General features: G+C 42.1%; 1 protein-coding gene across 4 annotated transcripts in view; it reads right to left on the bottom strand.

The window, feature by feature from the left end:
* The window catches only part of PIP5K1B (phosphatidylinositol-4-phosphate 5-kinase type 1 beta), a 172640-nt gene that overhangs the window by 87145 nt on the left and 60199 nt on the right, over positions 1–25296 (bottom strand). For all 4 annotated transcript variants that reach the window (XM_006022615.3, XM_025202980.1, XM_025202982.1 and 1 more), the window contains 3 exons: positions 21858–21975; positions 17389–17541; positions 14989–15288 (listed from right to left, as the gene is read on the bottom strand). In XM_006022615.3, the coding sequence (XP_006022677.1) occupies positions 14989–15288; positions 17389–17541; positions 21858–21975 (571 nt within the window). The remainder of the gene's footprint in view (positions 1–14988; positions 15289–17388; positions 17542–21857; positions 21976–25296) is intronic.

The raw sequence follows: 25296 nt of genomic DNA, 5'->3' as shown, positions 1-25296 counted from the left end.
GAAAGAGTGCTAGGGTTAGATGACCCCAGCCAGATGCATATCCAGCCTTCTCTTAAAGACCCCCAAGATAAGGGAGAGCACCACCTCCCTTGGAAGCCCATTTCAAATTTTGGCCACCATCACCATGAAGTTCTTTCTGATGACTAGCCTAAATCTGCTCTGTCAGTTTGTGACCATTGTGCTTTGTTACCCCAAGAGGCACCCTGGTGAACACAGCATCTCCGACACCTTGCTGCGCCCCGCTAATGAATTTGCAGGTGGCCACAAGATCACCTCTCAGCCTTCTCTTGAGGAGGCTGAAGAGGTCCAGGTCCCTTAGTCTCTCATAGCGCTTGGCCTGTAAACCCTTAACCATACAAGTGGCCCTCCTCTGGACTCTCTCGAGTCTATCAACATCTTTCTTGAAGTACAGCACACAGAACTGGACGCAGTACTCCAACTGTGGTCTGACCAATGCCTCATAAAGGGGAAGTATCACCTCCTTGGTTCTATTTATCATGCATCTACTGATGCATGATAAAGTGCGGTTAGCTTTGCTGATGATTTCATAACACTGATAACTCATATTCATCTTGGAGTCCACTACGACTCCAAGATCCCTTTCTGCTTCTCTGATGCTGAGAGGGTCATTCCCCAGCCAGTAGGTGTGCTGCATATTTTTACGCCCTAGGTGCAGCACTCTGTACTTGTCCTTGTTGTACTGCATCCTATTGTGTACTGACCACTTCTTTAACCTGTCCAGGTCTGCCTGCAAATCGCTCCCTACCCTCTGGAGCGTGCACTTCACCCCACAATTTGGTATCATCTGCAAACTCAGACAGAGTATACTTCACACCCACATCCAAGTCACTGATGAAGACATTGAAGAGTACAGGTCCAAGAACTGAACCCTGCAGGACTCCACTACCCACATCCTTCCAGGTCGATACCAACCCATCTACCACCACTCTCTGGGTGCGACCCCCAAGCCAATTTGCCACCCATCGAACCATGTAAACATCTAAGTCACAGCCTCTTAATTTATTTAAGAGAATGGGATGAGATACTGTATCGAAGGCCTTCCTAAAATCCAGGAAAATGACATCCACCTCTACTCCTGCATCTAAGCATTTTGTGACCTGGTCATAAAATGAAACCAGATTAGTCAGGCATGATCTACCTACTATGAATCCATGCTGGTTGCCCTGCTGCATTATTTTTCCCACTGGACTCCCACAAATATGATCCTTAATAATCTTTTCAAGGACTTTTCCAAGGATGGAAGTGAGACTGACTGGCCTATAATTACTCAGATCCTACTTCCTTCCGTTCTCAAAAATAGGGACTACACTGGCCCTTTTCCAGTCCTCTGGGACCTGACCCGAGCGCCATGAGCACTCAAACAGCCATGCCAGTGGTTCTGCTATGACACTGGCCAGTTCCTTCAGTACTCTCGGATGCAGCTCAATTGATGCATCAGCTGAATTGATACCCCACCCCCACTGCTACAGCAGGGAAAGCCTCTTGTGCTTGGATACCCACTTCCTGTCACAATGCTTCTCCTGTTTTACAGTTGCCCTCATTGTTGTTTTCATAATATCTTCTCCTTCACAGTTCAGAAAGTAAAAAAACCCACCCTCCAAAAAAACAAAAAACCCCAAGAAATCTGACATGGGTCACTATATCAGCCCACACAGCTTGTGCTCTCTCTATATCTTATTTAGTTAGCCTGAAGACAGTCAGGAGGCAGGGTAAATATGCATCTTTATAGACTAACACAGCTAACTACCTCTGTTTACTCATCTTCAATCAAATTCCCAGAGGTGCTTAAAAATGACCAGTTAACATACAGGATGCATATATATGAAACAAAACAAAGATTTCCATTAAAGAAAGAAAAAAAAAATCAAGGCCTTGAAAACAATTCAATGTTCTCAGAATGTAAGTTTCTTTGTTCATGCTAAATCAACGTGCTTTGGTGGGTAATAAGATTAAAAACAATTTGAAAAAGCCCAAGGGTCTGCAATTATTTATTTTTAATAAAATCTATGTAACCAAAACACTGTTAGATTTAGTAGACTTTCTTCGATGAACAGTTTCCATTGTATCACCTACTCTGTACTTTGAAGGACTGACAAGGAGACATGAAAGATAATATGTGGTCTAAGGCATTGGAATTGGAATTTCATCAGTTTAAACATACTGACTTATTTCAATCAAAATAAATCTAATTTCCAGTTAAATTTATTCCCTCTTTAAATTTAAAAATGCACAGTTCAAGTTATCTTAAGTGTCTGTATTATATCATTTTAGTGATTTTTTTTTCATATTTAGACCTGCATTTCATCTAGATATGTAATATCATACTAACAAACTTCTGCATTCCCTAGCCAGTTCCAAAACAAAGACATTTCTATTAAATGTTATGAAAAATGAGAGAATATGCTCTGTGCTTTAATAACATATTTACTTGGAAATAAGAGGTGGTCAACCCCCTCCGCACCCCAGTCAGCACGGGGGAGAAGTTCCTTATGTTAAATTCACAAACAAAGTGGGGAGAGGGGGCAGGCAGCTGGGTTAGGGCCAGAGTCAGACCCACAGAAGCCCCCTGACCCCACATCCACTTGACCTCTGCAGCTTCTGCCACCTCCCTCCATCCTCTCTTCCCCCGGCTCCCCTTACTGTCAGGTGCAGCTCATCACCAGCTCAGGCTGGATACCCTCCCCAGCACAGAGCACATAGAAACTCCATCTCCTATTGGGCCAATCAGCAATGCAGCTGCATGGCCCAGCAAAAGCCGAACTTACATGTGCTGTGCTCCAGGGAAGGAATACAGCCCAAGCAGCATCTGACACTAAGGGGGCAGATGTGGGGGAGGGGGGAAGAGGCAGAGACTGTGGGGAGGTAGGCAGTGCAGGTGCCGGTCAGGGGCAGAGGGAAAGGGGGCCACACGATCCCCCCAGCCACCCCCCCAGCCATTACTTTCCCTGCTATAGCGGTGGGGGAGAGATGAATTCAAAACAACCCCTGAATAATTAGTTTCTATACCTGGAAAATTATAACAAATTTACACATTTTCTATATACAGAATCTAATTATTGGGGGATTGTCTTCAATTTGGGCTCATCTTAGAGTCAAGTAAATACAGTAATTTATAACTTTTAGTAAAAAACGGTGCAGCTAGCAGTGTGATAATTAAGAACAAAACAAAGAAATTTAGTTCACATAGTTAAAGATATCAGATACATTCTGCATTTAACAAGAAAAGAAATACTATATTGGTTACTAACCAACAGTAAATAAAGCATACTTCAAAAAAAACCATTATAAGGCTATATTAATGCCTTGAAAAGGAACAAATAGAATCAGGTGGAGCATTTATATCGGTACAATATAACTGCATAAATCCAGATATCAAAAGTCCGGAATTCTCGAGAATCTGGCATTTAAAAAAAAATACATTATATTGGGAGGTAGTGGCAGCCGGTCCTGGAGCAGTGGAGGGGGAAGCTTGCATGCAGCAACTGCTGCTGCCATCCACCACCCTGCGCCGCCGCTCTATATGCACCCCCTCCCTGCCCCCCGGGCTGCTGCTCCGGTTTCAAAAATCCAGAATTTCCGGCAGGTGTTCAGTCCCAACCATGCCGCATTTATGAGGTTATACTGTACTATATGTTGAATTTTTTTTTCCAGCTATAATGGTATTACACACACCAGAAATGTTGATTTTTCACACACACACACACACACACACACACACACACACACACCCCTTGCAAATTAAGGAAGTACATTTTCAATTTTGAGCACTACATTATAACCTCAAGAAAAATTGTAGCCTGAAAAAGTTGTGCCAATGCAATTTTTAGACTGTATACCTCCAAATACCATCACAAAAAGCACAGTATATACAAGGTAAAACAAAACATCAGCTTAAAATCTAGTCATCAGTAGTTTATCACATCTGCTTTAGCGTGCAGATAAAAGTGACAACTTTTCCCAGATCTGGTCACAAAAAATGATCTAAAGTCATGACTAACCACATGTGCACAGCTGCAGACCGCTTCAAAAATAGCCTATTGGGTGAAAGTCTGAACCGTTGTTGCATGAGGGATCAAACTAATATGTTTCAAAACAGTGTCTTCTGTAACTTTTGTCTGCCTGCCTGCCAGCCTGTCACTGTTTTCAGAATGGAAGGGGGAAAAGAAAAGGAGCAGAGGGGGTTAAGCGCATAGGTTTTTTCAGACCCTGCTGGAGGGTGGAGTGGATATATTGGAGCTCTACGCTCCTCTAGGTGGAGAACCCCCTGAATGAGCTTCCTCTGTTCCCTTTCCCCACTCCCATTCTGAAAACTTTGCCGCCTTGCAGGAGGACGGGTCATTGCTACGGGAAACCAGCTATAGGCTTGCAGCCAGCAACTAGATTCCCCTCTTCTCATGGAACCAACAGTGAACTTCTGGTTTGGTCCAGGTGATCGTTGCAATTCAGAATCCTTCCTGCAAAACGTTCTCAGTTACAGCGGGGAGCTGCACTTCTGTCTACACCACTAGGATCTTATGAAGATCCAGGACTCCCCTGGGCTATCAAGTCCAGTCTCCTCCTAATGAAGATGTCACAAGCTATTTCATAAACTGACCAAACATATCTTAAAACCAGATTTCTGTCTCCACTGCTACATACACCAGGGGTGGGCAAAATACAGCCTGCAGGCTGCATTGAGCCCACCAGGCACTTTCATCTGGCGCACAATGCCCTGCAACAAATTATGCCCTACCCAGCCCTTCCACCCACGAGGGTGGGAGCTAGGCGTCTACACCCTCCCACAACATATCCTATTATGCCTCACTCCCACCTTTGTGGGCAGAAGGGCTGGCCCCGCTAGCATGGGGATGGGCTGCTGCTGCTGCAGGACTTTGAGTCTCGGTACCTACCTGGGCAGCAGGTAGGGAAGCGGGGGATGGGGCGGGGCTGCAGCTGGGTGGGAACACAGAGCTAGGGGCTGGCTGCAGCGCAGAGCCCTTGCCGGGCGGGGGGGAGCAGCAGCATGGAGCTTGGGTGGGCAAGGTGTGGGTGTGAGGAGTATGGGGACCCCTCCTACACTCCCCTCCCATGGTGCACAGCCCTGGCCGGCAGTAGGGGGGCATCAGCGGTGGAAGGCGCTCCGCACGGCATTAGTCCCTGGCTCCAGCCAGTGCTGCGAGGAGTGAAGCCCCCACTGGGCTGTTTGTTTCCCAGTGCTCCCTGCACTTGCAGGGCATGGGAGGGAAGCCCTAGGCACTGGAATGGGCTGGGGTAGGAAAAACAGCCAGCTCCAGCACCTGGGACTTCCCTCCTGTGCCTCGAAAGTGCAGGGAGTGCTGGGGAAACAAATGGCCCTGTAGGGGCTGCACTCCTTGCTATGATGTGCAGCACTGACCACTGCCAGGCACCAGCACCCCCACCTGCTGCTGTGCCATGGGGTGATTGTAGGGCGGGGGTTCCCACACCCCTCCCACCCTCCCTCACACGCCACACACATGCAGACACTCTCTCTGCCCGGCAGAGGCTGCACTCCAAACTGCGGTGCGCAGAGCTGGCCAGAACCATGCACCAGTACCCCCACCTGCTGCTGTGCCATGGGAGGAGTGTGGGGGGGTCCCCACACCCCAAAACCCAGACAGACCCCCCCCACCCCCAGTGATGCCTGCATTGGCTGCAACCTCCCTTATCCCCCCCCACACAGCCACACCCCCCGCAAACTCCCCCGACACCCACACCACACCATACACCCCCACCATACACATACACACCCCTCCACCAGACACCCCCCCACCACACACACGCACACACAGACACCCAACCACACCCCCCACACAATATAAAAGACTAAGAATTTATTTTTGAGTTATTATGCAATCACCTCTATATACAGTACACAAACACAAATCATGACAACAATATTTTTAGTAATAAAATTAAAATATGTTATAGTAAATATTTGACTTTTAGTGTATGATTTTTTTTGGTCCTAAGATGGCAACTACCCCCTCCCAAAAGGAGCATTTCCAGGGGGCAAGAGGAGGGACTTCTGGTGCCAAAGGTCGGGGGTTAGGAGGTGGGACTCTTGGTCCCAAGATGGCGGCCAGGGGGCAGGGCACCTGTCAAGGTGCAGGGCTACCCATAAGGCCCTCAACAGCTCACCAAACCTCATTAAGCAACCCTCTGCCTGAAATAATTGCCTGCCCCTGGCATACGCTGTTCCAGAACCTTACTACTTTAATGGATAGGAACCTGTTAATTCCAGCTTTAATTCTAACCTCTTTATTCAAGGCCAGTTTATAACCATTTTTTCTTGTTCCGATATTATCCTTTCACTTAAAGAAGCTGCTGTCGTTCCCTATTATTTATTCCCTGATATACTGATTAGAAAGCAATCATATCCCTTTATAGCCTTTGTTTTGATAAATCAATTGGCCAAGTGTTTAGTCTCGTCTGATAAGCTCTCCCATCTCCAGATCATCTCAGCAGCCCTTCTCTATCCCTATTCCAATGTGAATTAATAAATGAGTGACCAGAATTGCACTGAGTAGTTCAGCTGGGGTCTTACCAGAGCCTTGCAGAGTGGCATTAATTCTTCCCTATATCTACTGAAAATACTTCACAGCTGACTAGGATCACATTTACTTTTTCCACACAGGCATCACACAGGCAACTCAAATCATCCAAGACTGACCCTTGAGAAATTCCCTTGGAAACCTCCCTCTATACCAGTGGTGCTCAATGTTTTGGTCCCAGGGGCCAAAAAATGGTACAGGACTGCTCTGCAGGCTAGATTGGACCCTGCATATCAGGATCCTGGCCCTGGTATCCAACATGTTAAGACTGGAGCCTGAGCCCCACAGTGCCTCCACCCAGCCCATCATGCTGAATCAGGGCCCTGTGTTGCCACCCAGACCAATGTTGCCTTCCCATGGAGTCCTGGAGGCAAGATGACCTGGCACAGGGGTTGAGCACTTCTGCTCTATACTGATACCTTTCCCTTCAACCATGTCAATTACCACAATCTCATCATAAGCCAGTTCCTCTACTAATCTCATTTCCCATATGGCAATATACCAAATACTAGGCCTGTGTGAATAGGGAAGTATTAGATTCAGATTCGGAGGACAGTAATTAAATTCAGAGCTTCGGATCACTGTCCTGATTTGATTCGGACGAATCAGCTTCGGAAAATTCAGCGATTCAGATCGGCTGGGGAGAGGCAGGCACAGCCAGGCAGCTCATCCGGCTATGCCTGCCTCTCACCAGGCAGGGGGAGCCGTGGGAGAAGCCCCCATGGCTACCCTGCCCAGCCCCAGCCTAGTCCCGGGACTTAAAAAAAAAGCCCCACACTCACTGGCTGCAACAGGGGCTATGGGGCCTCCTGGCAGACCTCCCCCCCTCCACAGCCCATGCTCCCCAATCTCTACCCCCTCCCAGCCCTGCCCCAATGGCTTCCCCACCGAGCCCCAGCATCCCGACAATTAAAAAACCCCCAAACCCAGCACTCACTGGCTCTAACAACGGGGATTGGGGGCTCATGGCAGAACCCCCCCATACAGCATGGATCGCCTCCCCCACCACCTGGCACCCACGCAGCAGCTGCCCCATGGTGTGGGTGCAATGTGGTTTGGCAGGGCACTGTGCACTGTCTGGGAGCTGGGGCCACTTTTTTTTTTTTTTTTTTTTAAAAGCCCAAAGGGGGGCCAGTGGGTGGAGCTGAGGGGGCTATGCTCTGCTGCTGCTTGCCCCCTTCTGTCTGGAACAAGCCCTGCCTGCATCCTGCCCGATCTGCCCTGGCAGGGCAAGCAGCAGCAAGGCAGAGCCCCCACTCCCAGCGCTGCTGCACCCGCATCCTGTGCCCCTCTGCCCACTCATGACAGCTTGTCTCAGCCCCAATTCCTTCCTCCCCCACACCCCTTCCCTCCCCCAACCCCAACAGACTTGCCAGCTGGAGGCAGCTGCCTGTTTAGTTTATGGCTGAATCTCCAAATCAGCCAAATGTTTTGTGAATCGATTTGGATGCTTTGAATCAATTAGCAGCTGTTACTTGGTCTCCCAATTCAATTCAGATTCAAAGATTCAGTCCCCGTATCAGGCCAAATCTCCTCCAAATCAAATCAGCTACCGAAGCTTCACACACCCCTAACCAAATACTTTACTGAAATCCACATAAATAAGATCTACTTCATTCCTTTTGTCTAGATAAGCAAGTATGTTATCATGTGATCAGATTAGTAAGGCGTAATACATCTTTGGTAACGCCTGGCTTATTTTATTCTATTTTCTATTTACTCCCACGTTATTATTATTATTAATTATACTTTTTCCCTTTATTTTTCCTTTAAAATTTGTTCTCAATCCTTGCACATTATGGAGGTCAGATTAATGGGCCTGCCACCGCCAAGATCATTCCTTTCTCCACACTCTGTATATATAGGTACTACATAGCCTCATGCACTTAGCACTGTGGGCAGGCTATTTAGCTTGCAGTGGTAGTTTGGCATGCCTGAGAATACTCTTGCCAAGCATGATGTGTTTGAGGTGTAGACATGGCTTCCGACTAGTCCATACAACACCTCACTGTGGGAGAAACATAGGCAGAGCATATGGTCTAATCAGCCATGCCAAGACCTGGCAAAGTGCCAAACTATTTGAAACAAGTGTGTCTAACTAACTTTGTGCCCCAGGCTGGATCTGGACCATGGCACTCCTTGCAGGCCAGAACCAGCCCAGGTCATGCAGCAGTGGCAGTTCCAGCCTCTGCTGCACACCCTATGCCAGAGCAGAAGCTGTCACTGCCACTACATGCCTTGTGCTATGGCAGCAGCTCTAGCACTGGCAGAGGGCATACGGTGGTGGCTAGCATTGGGCAGTGACAGGGATAGCAGCCAAGCAGTTAGGGCTGCAGCAGTGACAATGGGCAAAGCATGTGGAGGGTGAACAGGGATGCATCAACCCTTGCTTACCCTCCTGCCACTGACTGTCATGTCCCCCCACCCCCGGCACACCCCGCAACTTACAGTAGCTAGCTGTTAGCATAGCAGGCCAGACTCAGCAGTTCTCTGGGTCAGATCCAGTCCATGGACCATGTGCTTGACATCCCTGGTTTAAGACATTGCTCACAAAGGTTTACAAGAGTACTGCAAAAAATGCAATCCTAACTTACTTAAGCCAGACACTCAGGCTAGGGACTTTGGCTGGGGTGTGCCAACACTCCTGTTGAGGCCAAAGCTGGAGGTTCCTGGCCAGGGGGTTAGCTCCTCCACTCAGGGTCAGACTGATCACCAGATTTGGGGTCAGGAAGGAATTTTACCCTAGTCAGATTTGTATGAACTATGGGGATTTTTGCCTTTCTTTGTAGTGGGGGCATGGCCCTCTACCCAGGATCTCTTGAGCATATATTGACAGCATTTCAGAGAAGAAGGACATTGGCTGCTGCAGTTCCCCTGCTTTACTTGTGGCAGGTTAAGGTGTTAGGTTTGTGTTGTGCTGGGGTTGACAGTAGTTTTATGTAGAGTTTAGGCTATGGTTTGTATGGGATGATTCGAATAGGGATGATCCTGCCTCAGGCATGGGGCTGGACTAGATGATGTCTGGAGGTCCCTTCCAGCCCGACTTCTCTATGATAATGCAAATAGAAACAAGAGAGGGATAAGAAAGAGAAGAGACAGACTAGAGGACTCACTAAGTAGCGAGTGATGAAATAAATGTAAGCAGTATGACAGTCTTGGTAGTGTTCTCTATTTAAGCCAATGCTTGGAAAAATGGAAATGTCATTCCTTGTCTCTAACTTAGTCAAATCAACAATCAGAATCAGCATAACAAAGGCCCAGTAGTGTCACAGTGGATTGTAAGATGCACTGCAAGTGACTGCCATGATGAAAGGGCTCATTACTTTCTGTCCACCCCTTCTCCTGCAGTTAGTATCATATAAGAAAGTAAATGGTAGGCAAACTTATCTTCTCACTATTTTGTCCATTGATTTCAGCCCATCAAATTTGGTTCACTTCACTTATTTCTAGTCCCACAATTCCCCTCTTGGAAGACATGATCTCAAAAACAGTCTTTGGTTTCTTTTCATTTGGATGAATTCGTTTTTTTCTAACTTTCTGCAACTTTTATAAACAATGTTATGTAACATGCAGAGTGGAACTTTTGTTACCTTGCATAACTTAAAGTATAGGCTTCTATAAAACACAATTGACAAAACTAAGTTTTCTGGTTGAAAAAGCAAGAACATACTATATTTTGTTTATCAAAGTTCATAAGCATGAGCATGTCTGATATGCACACACACACAAAGAAAAAAGGTAATATAGCAGGTTAAGACAGTAAACATATAAAAAGCATGTTTAAATAGAAATATTATATACACAAAATGCAGACAAGATAACATTAAATAAAGAGATGACAGCCTAAATGTTACAGTATCCAAAACTTGTTCACTTATTAGTGTTCCAAGATTTATAGAACAAGAGATTGGATATCACACAGCTGAAGTTAATGAAATAACTTAGTTTTATTAATTATTAGATTTCAAGCCTGCGTGTAGCTTATACATTTCCCAACTTAACAATTTAATTGTGGACCTTTATTAACATAAGTGAAATAAAGTTGACTAAAAAATTGATGTGTCATATGCAAAGGAGACATGATTTCAGTAGGCTGACTAAAAATTCTGGCAGATATTTATCACATATGCTTTAAGAGTCTTCAGACATCACTTTCCTTTTTCCCTTTTCTTTAAGATGAACGAAGTCCTCAAGCTATACAAAGAGTTTTTGTGATGTCTCAGAATATTTTTTAAAAGAAAGTATAATATTTAGGGTTGGGTGTCAGTTGGACTCCACTCAAACATAGCTTTCAACCTTAATTCTTTTTCTTTTTTTTTTTTAAACAATTACGTGGTTTTTTTGGGAACATGTGCAGGAATCGTGTCTGGTACAAAATCAGCCTCTACACAATCCATGCGAGAACCCTGCTGGGTGCATACGCTGCCTCGGCATTTATACTGCTAAAGATTCTCAGCGCACTTTTTCCTTCTGACTGCTTAAATTCTAATGAAAACACAGTGTTTGACCTCATTCTTCCATCACTTGGCACAAAACCATTTGTAAGTGTGGGCATTTTTCCACAGACATTCTTTTAGTAATTATGTGATTATACAAGCGCTAATAAGAACACCTACTACCCAATATAACAATTGACAAGAAACCCACAACAACCAACTAAGGGTACATTCATGCACTGTTGATGGGAATTCTTTCAAAGCCGCCAGGTCTAGCACTCTGATTCCCACAATATATGGTGCTTTTCTTAAAGCCCCGGCTCCTAGATTATTGTAACTGCACAAAAAATTTGACTTCTATTAATTATTAGCCTTTATGACTGCAACAATGACAAAAAGGTTTGAAAGCACAATTCAAGTGAACCCCCAAAGGTTCAAGGAAAAAAACAACAACCCAGAAAGCAAATAAAAACAAACATTATTTTTAAAACCTTCATGGCTTTTAAAGACAACCCCACAATTTTCAGGGGTGAGAGGGTGGAGACCAAATTCAAAATTTTGAGCAACTAGGGTCACTGCTGTTTCCTGAAAGTTCCTCTGATAGCATTGACGTGCTGACTTTCTCCCACACCAGCATCCACAGCAAAAACAGTAACTCCATTCCCATTCAAGAGCAGGGCATACAAACACCACATAAATATGAGCAATAGACAGTCATAAGACAGTGGCCCAGCCCTATACAACATCAATAGGGTGCACAAGGATTTTTTGACTGGTCTTCTAGCCCTTCTCAGCAACCCATTTCCCATGTCAGGTCCTACAAACATGATCCAGTGATATCCATAGAGATTTTTATAAAAAGAAATCCTAATTAGCCTTGTTTCCATTCCCAACATCCTTAAATTCAACCTAGGTTCAAAAACTTAAAGTAATGAACAGATGAAACAGGGTTTTACATGGTTACATGAAAACTAGAGGTGTGCAAGACGGGCCGTATTCAATTCGGATTCGGCCCAAATTGGAGACAGTGATTCAAATTCATTGATTCAGATCACTGTCCCGATTCAATTCGACTGAATCTGAAGATTTGATGTTGATTCGGAGGATCAGTAATTGGGCCACAGACACAGATTTAAATGTTTTTTTCTACATACCTTGAGGTACCAGGTGTGACTCGTGAATGCTGCGATGCTGGGGAAGATGAAGCAATGGACAGGAGCACGGGGGGCTTCTGTATGCTTGGCAGCAAACTCAGAAGTAGACTGGAAGTACTTCTGGTCCACTTCCAGATCCGATGCTGAGTGCGCGGGGGACTCCCTCCCCCCCACCCCTCCCCCCACACACACACACACACTCCCCCAGCTCAGCAATCAGTCACGGGGGAACATTGGGTGCCCCCCCAGACCCAGGAGGCACCAGTCGCTGAGCTGGGAGGGGTGGGCGGGTGCTTCTGGTCCACTTCCAGGTCCACTGTTGAGCACACTGGGGACTCCCCTGTGTTCCCGTGTGATGCTCCATCCGCCCCAGCATATCAGCAATCACGAGCCGCCCGGTACCTTGAGGTATGTAGAAAAAACATTTAAAGCTACATCTATGTCCTAATCATTGAATCTTTCTGAATTGATTCAGAGGGTTCGGATTCGATTCAGAGAAATTAAAGGCTCGCCTGATTTGATTTGGATTCAGAGATTTGGCCACTGAATCTGGCCGAATCTCTACCAAATTGAATCAGCAACTGAAGCTTCACACAACCCTAATGAAATCCTCCAAGTGGTCCATTACTTGTGAAAAATGCACATAAACCAAACTCCTGCTTATCTGCCAACACTGCCGCCTCCTCCTACTCACTCAGATGCATCGCTGTGTAGTACAGAAGAGCTAAACTTCAGATGTGATATTAATTCCTCTTCCCCCCATCCCAAAACACATCAGGGTTATATGTGCTTTGTTTCTATATGCAACTTGAAATTTTGTGAAGAAGTATAAAAATTAAGCCTTATGTTATGTCACATAATACTACAGCCCCAGCCACAGTATACCCCCTCACTCTTACATTGCTAAACAGCAATTGGATCCTGTGATTCCTTATTACAATAGGCTAGATCAGTGGTTTATGAAGTGCGAGTATGTATATAGGGAGCAATAGGGAGGAGGAAAACATCTGGTGAGTAAAAATGGAGGAGAGTGCAGATATACTTTAATTGCTCTCTAGAGACTTAATTTTGTTTGAAAAATATAACTGCTTAGGTGTTAGGACTATAAACGTAAGCCTGGATAACATGATATGAATGCAATGAGTGCATTAGTGTCTGCCTGAGTTTGCAGAGCCTCAAAGTACTTACGGAAGCACATCTTTCAAAAAACTTTGGGAAACTCTGGACTAGTTCAAGACAGCCCCTCAACCTGTATTTCAGTTTTCCTTGTTATCCTTCCCATGAATAAAGAGAGACTATATTTTGTTTTGCAGTGAGGGGTTAAGCAGAAATCACACACAAATATATGGGATTCATTAGAAGGTATACCTACAAAACAGTGATAATGTTGGTTATATTAGTATCCAAAGACAAGCTTCTCTTCCTTCTATAACAGCAGTGATCTTAAAAAAGCCCCCAAACTTTAGGATCTGTTTACATTACATGTTAAATCATATTGTAAAAAATATATATATGTTAAAAAAATACATGCCAAGGGTATCCTGTTCTTTCAAATAGTTCAGATAAAAACGCTTTATCCACTATAATCAAGTAATTGCTCGTTGTTCTTATTTTTCAGTATAGTTCAATCTAATTTTATCTCTTTCAAATTGTTTACCATTTTCTGCGTGTCAGATTTTCCCCCCCTTTTGGGGGGTTTTGATTGTATAATTAACCTTTTGACAACTGGGAGCACAAGACTGCCTGGATTTCCAGATGTGGCACACTGATGCATTCTGCATTCTCAGTGATGGCAGGAGCTCAGGACATGTGCCCTGCAATGCTAAGGAACAACGCCCTGCATTAGATAAACATCTTACATGGAGCATGCAGCTGATTGTTAGATCACCCAGCTTTACATACAAAGCACAAGCCATTGCAGACACCCACATTAGTTAAACAAAAGACAGCATTCATGGACAACTACAAGGAATGACGCACTATAGTACACATGCTAGTAGGACAACAAACTGGTGTACCCTTATCCCACTCCCGTATCTATTTCCCTATTGAACATATATGGGTTTCCTATAAAACTGATTTTTCTTCTACAGTCCGTCTTGCGGGCCTCCCAGATACCTTGAATCTTCATCCCATTCCCCCCTGTTTTCTCTGGTGCTCTGTCAGCTGTTCTATTTAACAGCAAATACCTCTACTGCAAGGGACAGAGTGTGGCTCTCCCTAAAATCACTAATCCCATTCCCAGAGCTAGTAAGAACGCTTTCCTAAAAAGCAACCAGATACACATTCTTATTCTCCCTTCAAAGCTTCCTCATATTTTTCTCTCTAACCTCACAGCATGAGAACCAGGAACTATGCTCCAAAACTAAGCTTGAAACAGGTGTCACAAGGCCTTTATTTATTTTACCACCTTCTGTCAACCAATTCTGGGACTTACTTACCAAGCAACATACAGTGTGGATATGCTTGCATATCTTCATCTATAGCAAGAATACAATTCTACTTGCTATGCCTCACAGTACAATACAAATGAAATCCCCAATTACAAAACTGAAGCCCTAATCCTACTTGTATTGCCTTCCAACAAGCTGCTTTTGGTGACAGATACTTAGTTTTACATAACAAAAGTCTCAGCAGCTGGAAATAGAATACTGTTCTATCCACTGCAATTGAAATTTGTATTGTTTTTGTAAATTAAATTGTACACGGTAGCTATAACAGGTTAAATGATTTAGAGTCAGATTTTGCTTTCTGTTATGCTGCTGATCTAGATTAACAAATATGAATCTAGCTGTTTAAATACAATTTTTATAAAATTGTACTTACTCTGCAATCCCTCTGTAGTGTCTTCATCAGTGCACTGTATGTTTCAGAGTCAAAGTATAGTCCTTCATGCATATCTTGCAAGAAATCCAAGTCTTTAAATGTGGGGTTGGACTTCTCCCTCTCTTTTCTTGATGCTCTCCGTTTGTATGTAGAGCCTTTCAAGTCATATGTGAAATGCATTTTCAATGCTCGAGGCAAAACGTTGTTCATCACAACAATTCTAATGTTAATGCCGCCTGACTGAACACAGTATAGTCCATAAAATTTTGGCAACAGAGTCCTTGGATTCTGGTTCAGATTCTAAAAGAAAACAGATAGTAGATTTTTACATTAACATCCACATTTCTGGGAGTTGCACGTTGAAACTTTAAAGAGGAAATGCATTATTTTGTATTTTAGGTTATTTCCATGACCAGTCAATTTGCTTCAGTCGTCATGAACCAAACTTGAGAAATCTCATACAAGTCAAGTGACAAGACTGTTCTAGTGAAAGCAAAGCATTTGACAGAACCATCATGGCCACAAACAAGGCAGAGCCCAAGGCATTGTCAAAAGTCTTGACAATCAGAAGGGGAGAATGGAACTACAAAGGAAAAAGCATATTCTATTGCGCCCAGCAAGTTTTTAATCCCTGACAACACCATATTTCCTCCTCAGGATTACCTTAAGGCAAAAACAGAATTGCTCATCTTTGTACCACATAAAGACATGTTGCCCTCTTGCATCTGACGTATTTAAAATTGGGCCAACAGCACAACAGAAACATAATTTTGACTGTATGCAGCCTTCATGTGCCCTTATGAGAGAATGTTGGTCCAAAACAAGGCTGGGTAACATTTGAGCAGTGGCAGATCAAGTTAACAAAGCTCAATCTAAGGTAGGCCAATGCCTAAGGCTATCAATTTCCTATGCTGCCATGTGGCATCTCATACCATGGATACCCCCCCTCTACCAAATGCCGCTGAATCACCCCCACCACAAATGCTGCCACCATCCCAGCTCCATAGGCTGGATACAATCTCTTCGCAGACCACATCTGGCCTACAGACTGTCGACTCCTGGACTAAAACCTGTATCTAGAAGGGATGCTTAAGCAAGGGACACTAAAGGGTTTGCATGAAACAGGACCATATCACCTCTGACTTAGGTTTTGCAAAGCAGACTGACTGCCAATTTTAGCCACATTCATATAGCTCAGGTTGTCATCCATAGAGCACAAGTCCATCATATCCCTACTATAATATCATAATATTTAAAAAATCAAAGTATATCTAACATTCTAAACTCAACCAAAGCCAAAGATGAAGTAGAAAATATGAAAGAAGAAAGCAAGACCATCCTTAAACATGTCAGCATCTTATTGCCATTAAAAATTATAGAAGGGAAAATTATTTGCATTGTGAGTCTGATACAGGAAAAAGTTCCTGTTTACAATTAAGACAAGACGGTCCATCAATTAAAAAAAAAAACTTTGGCCATGTAATCACATCAGATACATTTTACTTTGGTTAATATTTGTGTGCATTTAAGTTGGTAGTAGGTGTGCTCACAAATAACAAGGATTTTATTTTGCTTTGCAATGTGTATAATGGCCAGCTCAGGTAATTATGATTAACAACAAAGAATAAGTAGGGCCCAAACCTGTTCCTTCTGATGCCATGAATGACTGAAATACCAGCCCAAGCATTCTGAGCTCAGCAATGACACTGGGAAATAATTATTTTAAGATTCCAAGACACAAGAAGGAAATCATTCCAAAGTAGTTTAAAAAAGAAGAGATGGAAAGAGGAATATACATCTGTTCATTACAGTCGTAATAGTGTGAGGTTCTGTGCACTATATAAGTTTGCCTCTCACATGGGGAACTCAGCAGCTCTTAGGAGGGAAAGCCTTTTGGAAAATTTGGTTCAATTTACTTCCAATGGTCAATTTTTTCAGCTCACTGACTGCCAATGCACACAGTCCAGTTAATGTAAGCCCCAAAATAGGCCTCGTTAAAAGCAAGTATAAAAAAATGTTATGAATAGAATTTCTCTCTCCCCAACATGACATCATTGCACTAATGCCTGAGAAAAGTAGATAAAAAGTAGTCAAGAAAATGAAGCCGACTGATTTGGTTTCTTTGCCTATTCTGACTGCCATGCAAAAGGTAAGCAAGCAAATGGAGAAAAATAAAATTATATTTTAATACTAATTTATTAAGAACAAAGACAGGGATTATTTTATATGATTTGCACTTTGATATCTCTTTAAAGCATTTTGAATATAAGCTTGATTTACTTTAGTCCTTCCTGGTGGATGTGAGGCTAAAAAGTTATTAAAATTAGAGGAAGATGAATGAAGTTGTAGTTTAGAAATAAAATTTGTGACTTCAAAAGTTAACCATCATCAGTTACTCACCATATAGTAACCTGGTAGCAACTTCTGAAGAAACTCAGCTTCTTTGTGTTGAACAGTTTTGATGATGAACTCATCGTCGCTAGTTACAAAGAATAAGGACCCACTGGCGCCAGGATTGGATAATTCTATCAAAGGTTCACTGCAGACTGAATACTGTAAAAAAAAATTAAAATAAAATAAAAAAAAGAGAGAGAGACGCACAAAATGGGATTTTCTGCCAATGCAGCTATGTTTTCAAAATAAACTTAAAACAAAAGTAATAATAATTGATGCAGGCAGGGATGGGAGCCATATGGCTCCTGCTTCCTGACTCCCAAGCTCTCATGACTCCTGCATGAGAATAAATGTGGGTGGGAACCATTCACTAGCTGAGACTTGGCAGGGCACAGGCATGTTCCATTAGGCTATGACAGCCACTATGCTGTGCTAAGGAAGTAATAGAAGAAGGTACCAGCTATGCTACCAAAGATGCCGACCAAGAGCTTTCCCAAACCAGGGGAAATTTCAACCAGTCAGTTGCAGCCAGACTCTGGCGACTTTGTCCCCTGAGTGGCACAAAGTACCTGGAAAAAGGGGATAGCATCGGGCCCAGTTTTGTGCATATTTGGAATTTCTGAATCCCAACCCCTGAGATGACATTAGAGGTGAAATCTTTGTTTACGGGCCATTTATTTGGGAAAAAAAAAAAAAAAGCACGTCTTAACAGAATTTAGGTGTAGAATAGAAATTTCTAACTGTCTCATGTAGGCACAAGTCCTCTTTTGAAAGACTGAACTGAATACTAACTCTAATATGAACTTTAATGTCATCTCCTTATTATGTTTGCTTAAGATACAGATGTTGCTAAACCAGAGTTCAAAAGATGGAATAAAAAATTGAGCTGTGAGGGATCATTATCTAGAACGTATTTACTTATACAGGCCTTCTTCCTCAAGACCAAGTACTGTCATTTGCGTTTATTAAAGAAACACAGAAGACGGTACTCTGCTAATAGAATCAGGTGTCCTACAGGAGAAAATAGAAGAGCTATGTATTTATAAAATGAACCTTAATTTTTATTTTACATGTCATTTATATAAAACACTTAGTATTCATCTCTTCTCTCCAAACCCAATAATGGGGTAATTCATTTCTATTAACCTTAAGAGCTAGTTTAAAATATGATAACACAAAACCTTCATTAAGAATATCTTTTCCTCTATTTAAAACTGCAGGTGTAGTTAATATCAACAATTTCATACACTCTGAAATTACAGCACACAGCCACTAGGTAAGAGAGAGTCCCTGAAACAAAACTATACTTAAAACAATAACTGTAGTTTAAAAATGATTTGAACACCAGGGAATAAATAATATAAGTAGCAGCATGCTTCCTGTCTTTTTACAGCTGAAAGAACAACTGTTCTTCAGCAAGAATATCAATCCAAGTGGATGAGAAGGGCTTAGCTTCACAGTAAGAAACACTCTTGAGATGAAACCTGAAGTGGAATATTGCCATAGATTTCAAGGGTTTGGTTATTTGGACCTAGGTAGTAGGTATTGCTAAGGCACATATATTGTGGAATCTCCATCCTTGGAAAATATCAAAAGTAGGTGAGACAGACACTTGACTAGTATGGTTAAATCAGGGATGATCCTGCTTTAAGCAGATGGCCGGACTAGGTGACATTCAGAAGTTTCTTTCAGCCCTACTATTCTGATTCTGAGAACAAGGAGGAGAAAATAAACATAGAAAAGAAAAGAAAATATAGTTTAAAAGTGAACTTTGCTCCTAGCTGAAATTTTTAGTGGCATACATTTTGCACATAACACACAAATTAACTAGTATGACAATTTGAGGTACATTATACTACTGGCTCTCAATTCAAGCAAATCTTTACAGCGGGTTACAATACACATCTCACTCATCTTACCAGAACACACAGCTTGAGTAATATCTTTTATTGCTTTTTTAAAATAATCTGTTTGGTATTGTAAAATATGGAAGTTACATTATTGTAAAATACAGAAATGGGCCATGGGCAAAGCTATTAATTAAAATGTGAGGATTTTACTTATGGAGGGGAAAAGGGGAAAGAAACTGATTTTTATCTTTGCTTTAGTTTTTTAAATATATCCCTGATCAATGAAGCTATACTCAACCAAAACAACACCCAGCTTTTGTCCAAGACTTAAAGAAACCAGCTGAGTAGCTTGTGATCAACAAGGTGCCGTACTGAATGTCAACATTCTGTATACTCTCCAATCACCATTTATTTGAACAAGCTGTTCAAATGTATTTATTCCCATCATCCTGCTTCCTGCAGTGCTTCCCCGCTGTACCTTTTGGAAAAAGGCAAAGCTACAGCACAGCTGTGCTCTGCCAAGGGAAGTTAACAATATAAACCCACTTAGTGGTGCTGAGATATTATTTTTCCTTTGATTTCTCTCTCCTTTTTTTTTTCCTTTTAGTTTTTCTATCGGGAACCAGGACAATCCCACTGCACCTTGTTCATACACTGCAACCTGAAAAAGCAAGTACTTAAGATACCAGAATTTGGAATCATGCCCTGTATGAAAGACAAGGACAGAGCCAAGAGGTTTTCTATGGGGAAACTCATATTTAAAATGTCAACAGAACCAACCTCTAAAAAGCAACTCCCTAAGAAGCAAAAAAGTTAGTAGCAGTGTTAGAAACCATGCCACTGTACACATGGCCATCCCACATCCGCCATTCCAGCTAACAGGATAAAAGAGCACCTAGAGGTTACATGCCTGCGGCTTAGCTTTGATTAGAAAGTTTGAAAAACAAAAAAACTGTATCTAGATGCAGCCAAATGCTTCAGGATTTTCCTGCAGGGGAAATGAATTTGACACTTTATATTCATAAATTTCTGTTTGCACAAAATGTGTCTAACTGAACCTAAGGGGAGGATAACTGAAAACACCTTGAGGCAGAACTGAAAACAAGGCATTACCTGCACAGGGAGTTGCCTTAGTTTTCCCAAGAACTAGCCATTCATGACTATAACTGAAGTGGTACAAATGCCTAACAAGCAAAGCATCTGTAAGCCACAGTATACACTGCTGCAATTTACTCCCGCTTAAAACTAGGTTCAGCTGCACTTGTACAAGCTGCAAATTGTGAGAGCTTTGCGCACCTACATTTTGCATTTGCAGAGTGACTGTAGTACAGCTACACCTGGAGCCAGCCATTGCTGACTGAAATACCTAAGGTAGATGAGGCCTAAGACTGTGGCTATCCCCAGATCCATACTTTAAAAAGTACCGGGCAAACCTGATTTTGCCTTGAGGCACCATAAAAGCAAGCCTTCATATAATCAAAACCTAGCAAATATTTCCATGCAACTTGTACAAATAATCCAATGGAAAGTTGTTTTCAAATAAATATATTGTCCTGTAGTGTTGGCAATGCAAATGTAACACTGGGTTAAATGCATGAATGCCAGATACTTATGCTGATTTCAAATAAAAGTGAAACCAACCTAGTTAATGCAGTGGTCAAAGAGGAGAGAAATATATCATGTGATCCAAATGGATAGATATAATCCAGTAATATTTTGATTCTAGTAAATCATTTTACCTTTTCTATCATTTATCTAGTGGCTTAACTTGCTAAAGAAACAACCCACACACTTTTCAAAAAAGCACTTAGAAACCTTTAAAGACAAGAAGCAAAAAACTACTGTTTCTCTCCTTTTGGTGGATCTATAACTCTGAGAAAACGAGAAAAACATGATCTTGCTCTCTCAAAACAATGAATGGAAAAGAAACTCTACACTAGACCCCTTTCCATTTCCTTTCCCAGTAGCAGAAAGGGGGTAGAATCTTGGTCCAGTCCTTCAGTGCCAAAGTCAAAGACCCTTCTTGCCCAACAGCAAAGTTGTTATATTTTTGTGTGTGTGCGTATGTAAGCACATGTGAGAGAGATTGCCATTTATTAAGTCTGGAAATCAGAATCTCAGAGAATGGAACAGAAAAACAATCTCTACAAGCATATCATTTTTCTCAGGTCATCTTTTTCCAGGTCAAGGTCAGAACATTTGTAGACAAACAGTTTCCCGATGAAGTGAATAAATAAAGCAATTAACACACCAGAGCTCTCAATTAGAATTCAATCAGCAAAATTCACATGAGTATTTAAATCTAATTATAACATTCTGTCAAAATAATGACCTGAATGAGCAGTAATACTCTCGTTAATTAACACGGTAGGTTGTATAGCAATCAACTGAAAGCTGAAGAATTAAACGTTTTGATAAATGCTATGCATTGCATGTGCATGCACATACACACACACACACATGCGTGCACAATTCCCCCCCCCAACACCACACAAACATACATGGTACAAAGCCTAGAAAGCTTTTTATATCCCTTAGGGCATCATTAATGCCATCTTCCTCAGTTGTTATAGAACAAGTATTTACAATTATTCATAGCTCAGAGGAAAATTTAAAATTTTTTACCAAATAATCATCCGGCTTGATACCAAAAAGTTCTCTGAAGTACCGAAAGGCAAGAGGAGCATAGGTCTTAAATCTGAAGTCAGGGTAATGATGAGCAGGGGTGAGATTGCTCCCTTCACTGAAGTAAAAAGACAAAAAACAGCAAATATCATCAACTTTTCAGCTATTTCTTTTGGCAGCTAGTTCTTCTTTAAATGTCACGCACCATGATCATATAAAGATTCCTAACAAAAAAGGCAGGGAAAGGAGTCAGAAATGTGGATTCAGACATTTATGCCATTGCTAATCTATGGAATCTAATGCTCACCAGAACATCTCTTCCCACTGGTCAGAAATAACAAGCCAAGTGCCAAGGGTTTGGAACAGGCTCACCCCAGAAGTAGTAGTCATCCACCCTGGCGATCTTCAAAAAACGTCTTGATGCCCATCTTGATGGGATCATTTGAACCCAGCAGTCTTTCCTGCCCATGTGCAGGGAGGGGGCTGGACCTGTAAGGTCCCTTCCAGCCCCTAACAACTATGAAACTATTTTTTCCATCAAGCACTTCTTCTGTTGATTAAAGGTACTGTTTATCAACGCTTCAGCTTTCAAAGTCTCTTTGTTACTCTCCCCCATGAAACTGGTTAAGCGACTACTGTAGGCTCTCTCCATACTACAATTTTTTATTAATTTTTTTAGTTTGCAAGCAGTTACTGGCATACTTGGCTCTATACGTAATTTTGTGCTTGTAGAAAACAAGGTTGTAAAAACAACCATCAAATCAACCAGACAGTTATAACATGCCCTGTTTAATTTATAAAAAAAGTAGGTTAAGGTAGGGTGGTCCATGTTAGCAAGGAACTAGACTCTTTGACCCAGGCGAACCCCTTTAATCCTATATTCCTGTAACACCTTTATATGACTATTTCAGCCATAAAATACGCATCTACGATTTACCTCTTTTTACGCTGTTTTCCAGCTATATATAAAACAATGTTTTAATACCTAGTTATAAATGTGCATGTAAACAAGATAAGCAAATATTTTACCTTACATTATATTACTATGACTGAAACAGATGACCTAAAATACATTAATGATAGCCAATCCTGACTACTTAGTGCTTATACACTACATTATATTACATAAAATAATATTAGAAGTATACTGTGATGGAACAAGTCCATCAAGACATTTAAGGAAAAATGAGAAACTGCATGTGAAGTATAAAACAAGTTTTCAAGGCCTACACAAATCTCAATGCTAAAGACTCTCTAGCAGGACCTAATGGGACAAAAAGAAGTGAGGAAAGTTCAGGCTGGAAACACTACATCAGGAAACTCTCACAGGTTGGTCATACTTTTTTCCTAAGTGTATAACAATATTGGTATATATTCAAAGTACTGAAGAGTGTCATTAGCAGCTTATGAAAGCCTGTTATTCTAAATGAACTCTGTTGTGGATTTTACTGTACATACATCACACCTGTAACATCAAATCAATTCCCTCTAAGTGGGTGTTGCTCCTAAAATGCATAGAAAAGGGAAATCACGAAACTGAACTTTTCCTACCAGGAGACCCATAACATGCTTCTGCTCTCCTGCGCAATATAAAGTTTTGTTTCTACCTGGGAGAAATTTTCCAATCTTTGACTTCTCCATTGCCTGAAGAAGGGTGTTTAAGACTGAAAGCATGAAAAAAATAAAAATAAAATGCAACTATCTAGTTGATCTAATAAAAGATATCGTCTCTTCCTCAAGAGTTTTGGATGCCTTTGCCTTTACACTAACACGGATACAGCCTATATTCATGAACCTATTTGGGATAAAATTTTCTAAGTTGGGTGTCAGCATCAAGCAAACTATTTTGAAAAGTTTTTAAGAACAGTTTCATCCATATTAAAAAAGTTTAGAACCTTTTCATGAAAAATGCTTGCCCCCGGGGATTTGGAAAAAGGAAAAGAAAAAAAAAAAACTGTCAGGGGAGTTGTTCTGGTGGCAGGAACATATTTTCCATTGCTCCTGTGAAAAGACAGATAAGTCTGGCTATGTTATAAGAGATTCTGAAAAAAATCTCTCTTTATATAAGTTCAATATAGAGCTGTTAAAGCTGACAGCTAAGCTTTCTACCTACAGGGAGTAGGGACATCAAGCTTGATCGCTTCTATGGGCTGGATCCAGAGTGTGCGGTTCTTCACCGGTCAAATGAAGACAACAAGGAGCCTTGTGGGTTGGAGGCAGATATGGTAGTGGGGTGAGCAGTTTCAGAGGTGGCATTGGGGTTAACACAGCAGTTACTCACCTCTCTGTGGTGGGAAGGTCGCAACATGGTGGTAAAGAAAACTTGCACCACTGGTAGAACTGCATTTTTCATCAGGGCTGAAAAATGTGTAGTGGAACAGCTATTGCAGACTAGCTAGAGCAGTTTAGCTTATCCAGGTTTCCCTTGCTTTATGCGGGTTCTGTATGTGCAAATTCGCTCTTATGTGATGACCCTTTGTATACCAAAAATTTGTTATATGCGAGGTAAATTTACTCTTATGTGATCAGTGTGGTGGAAGCCTGCAGTCAGCTGCTTTATGCAGTGCATTGTAGGAGTGATGCGCACCAAAACAGTCTCCTGTGTGGATCTGTGCTCCTCGCTCATTGTCTGTGACATGATTTTCTGTAGTTGCCATCCCCTTTATGCCTTGTGCTTGTGTGTACTGTCTGCTGTTGGCCAGTACCAAAGTATCTTGTAAAAGGGGTAGAAATAGGTCTGGGGTACATTCAAGGTCTTGGAATATATCCCTGTTTGTTATATTGTAAAGTGGGGTCGCTTTACGCGAATTTGAGTTATACGCTATGTTCCAGGAACACATGTACAGCATAAAGCCAGGGAAACCTGTACTGCTACAGCTATGCCAGGCAATTTCCATGTGAAAAAGAGCCCCAAGTCCCTGAAAGAGATGGATGGCACCGTTCTAAAAATTCCCCCTTCTTATTGTGAGCATACAGAACAGCTAACTATACCATGCTGTTTCCATTAATTACACAGTCTTCACCTTCAGTGCCTAAGGGGAATGTTTTATAGGACTATAACACTGAGCTCAAGTGCAGAAGAACAAAGTTTGACAAACCCTGTAGTTTTCTTGGTCACAGCTGCAGGTAAAGGTGAGGAGGGTGTATGTGTGTATGTATGTGTATATATGAGAGAGAGAGCACGCCTGTTAGCTGCCTCTAAAAGCAGAAGTATTATGATAAAGGAAGTCCTTCAGAAGTCCTGTGGCTAGAGATAAGAGGGTAAAAAAGAACTGCTAGGTGGGAGAAAAAAGGGAGCAGAAGCAAACACATTAATCCCCATGGCCAAAAATGCTGATCTCCAAATCTAAAAGCAAGGCACTTGATCTGGTTTTTATTTCCAAATTTGCAACTCTCAGCCACAAACGCATTCATTTTTGATCAAACTGAATTTTTATAC

Source organism: Alligator sinensis, unplaced genomic scaffold (genome assembly GCF_000455745.1).
Source record: "Alligator sinensis unplaced genomic scaffold, ASM45574v1 scaffold308_1, whole genome shotgun sequence".
Classification (NCBI taxonomy): Eukaryota; Metazoa; Chordata; order Crocodylia; family Alligatoridae; genus Alligator; species Alligator sinensis.
This window is presented reverse-complemented; position numbering and strand designations above follow the sequence as displayed.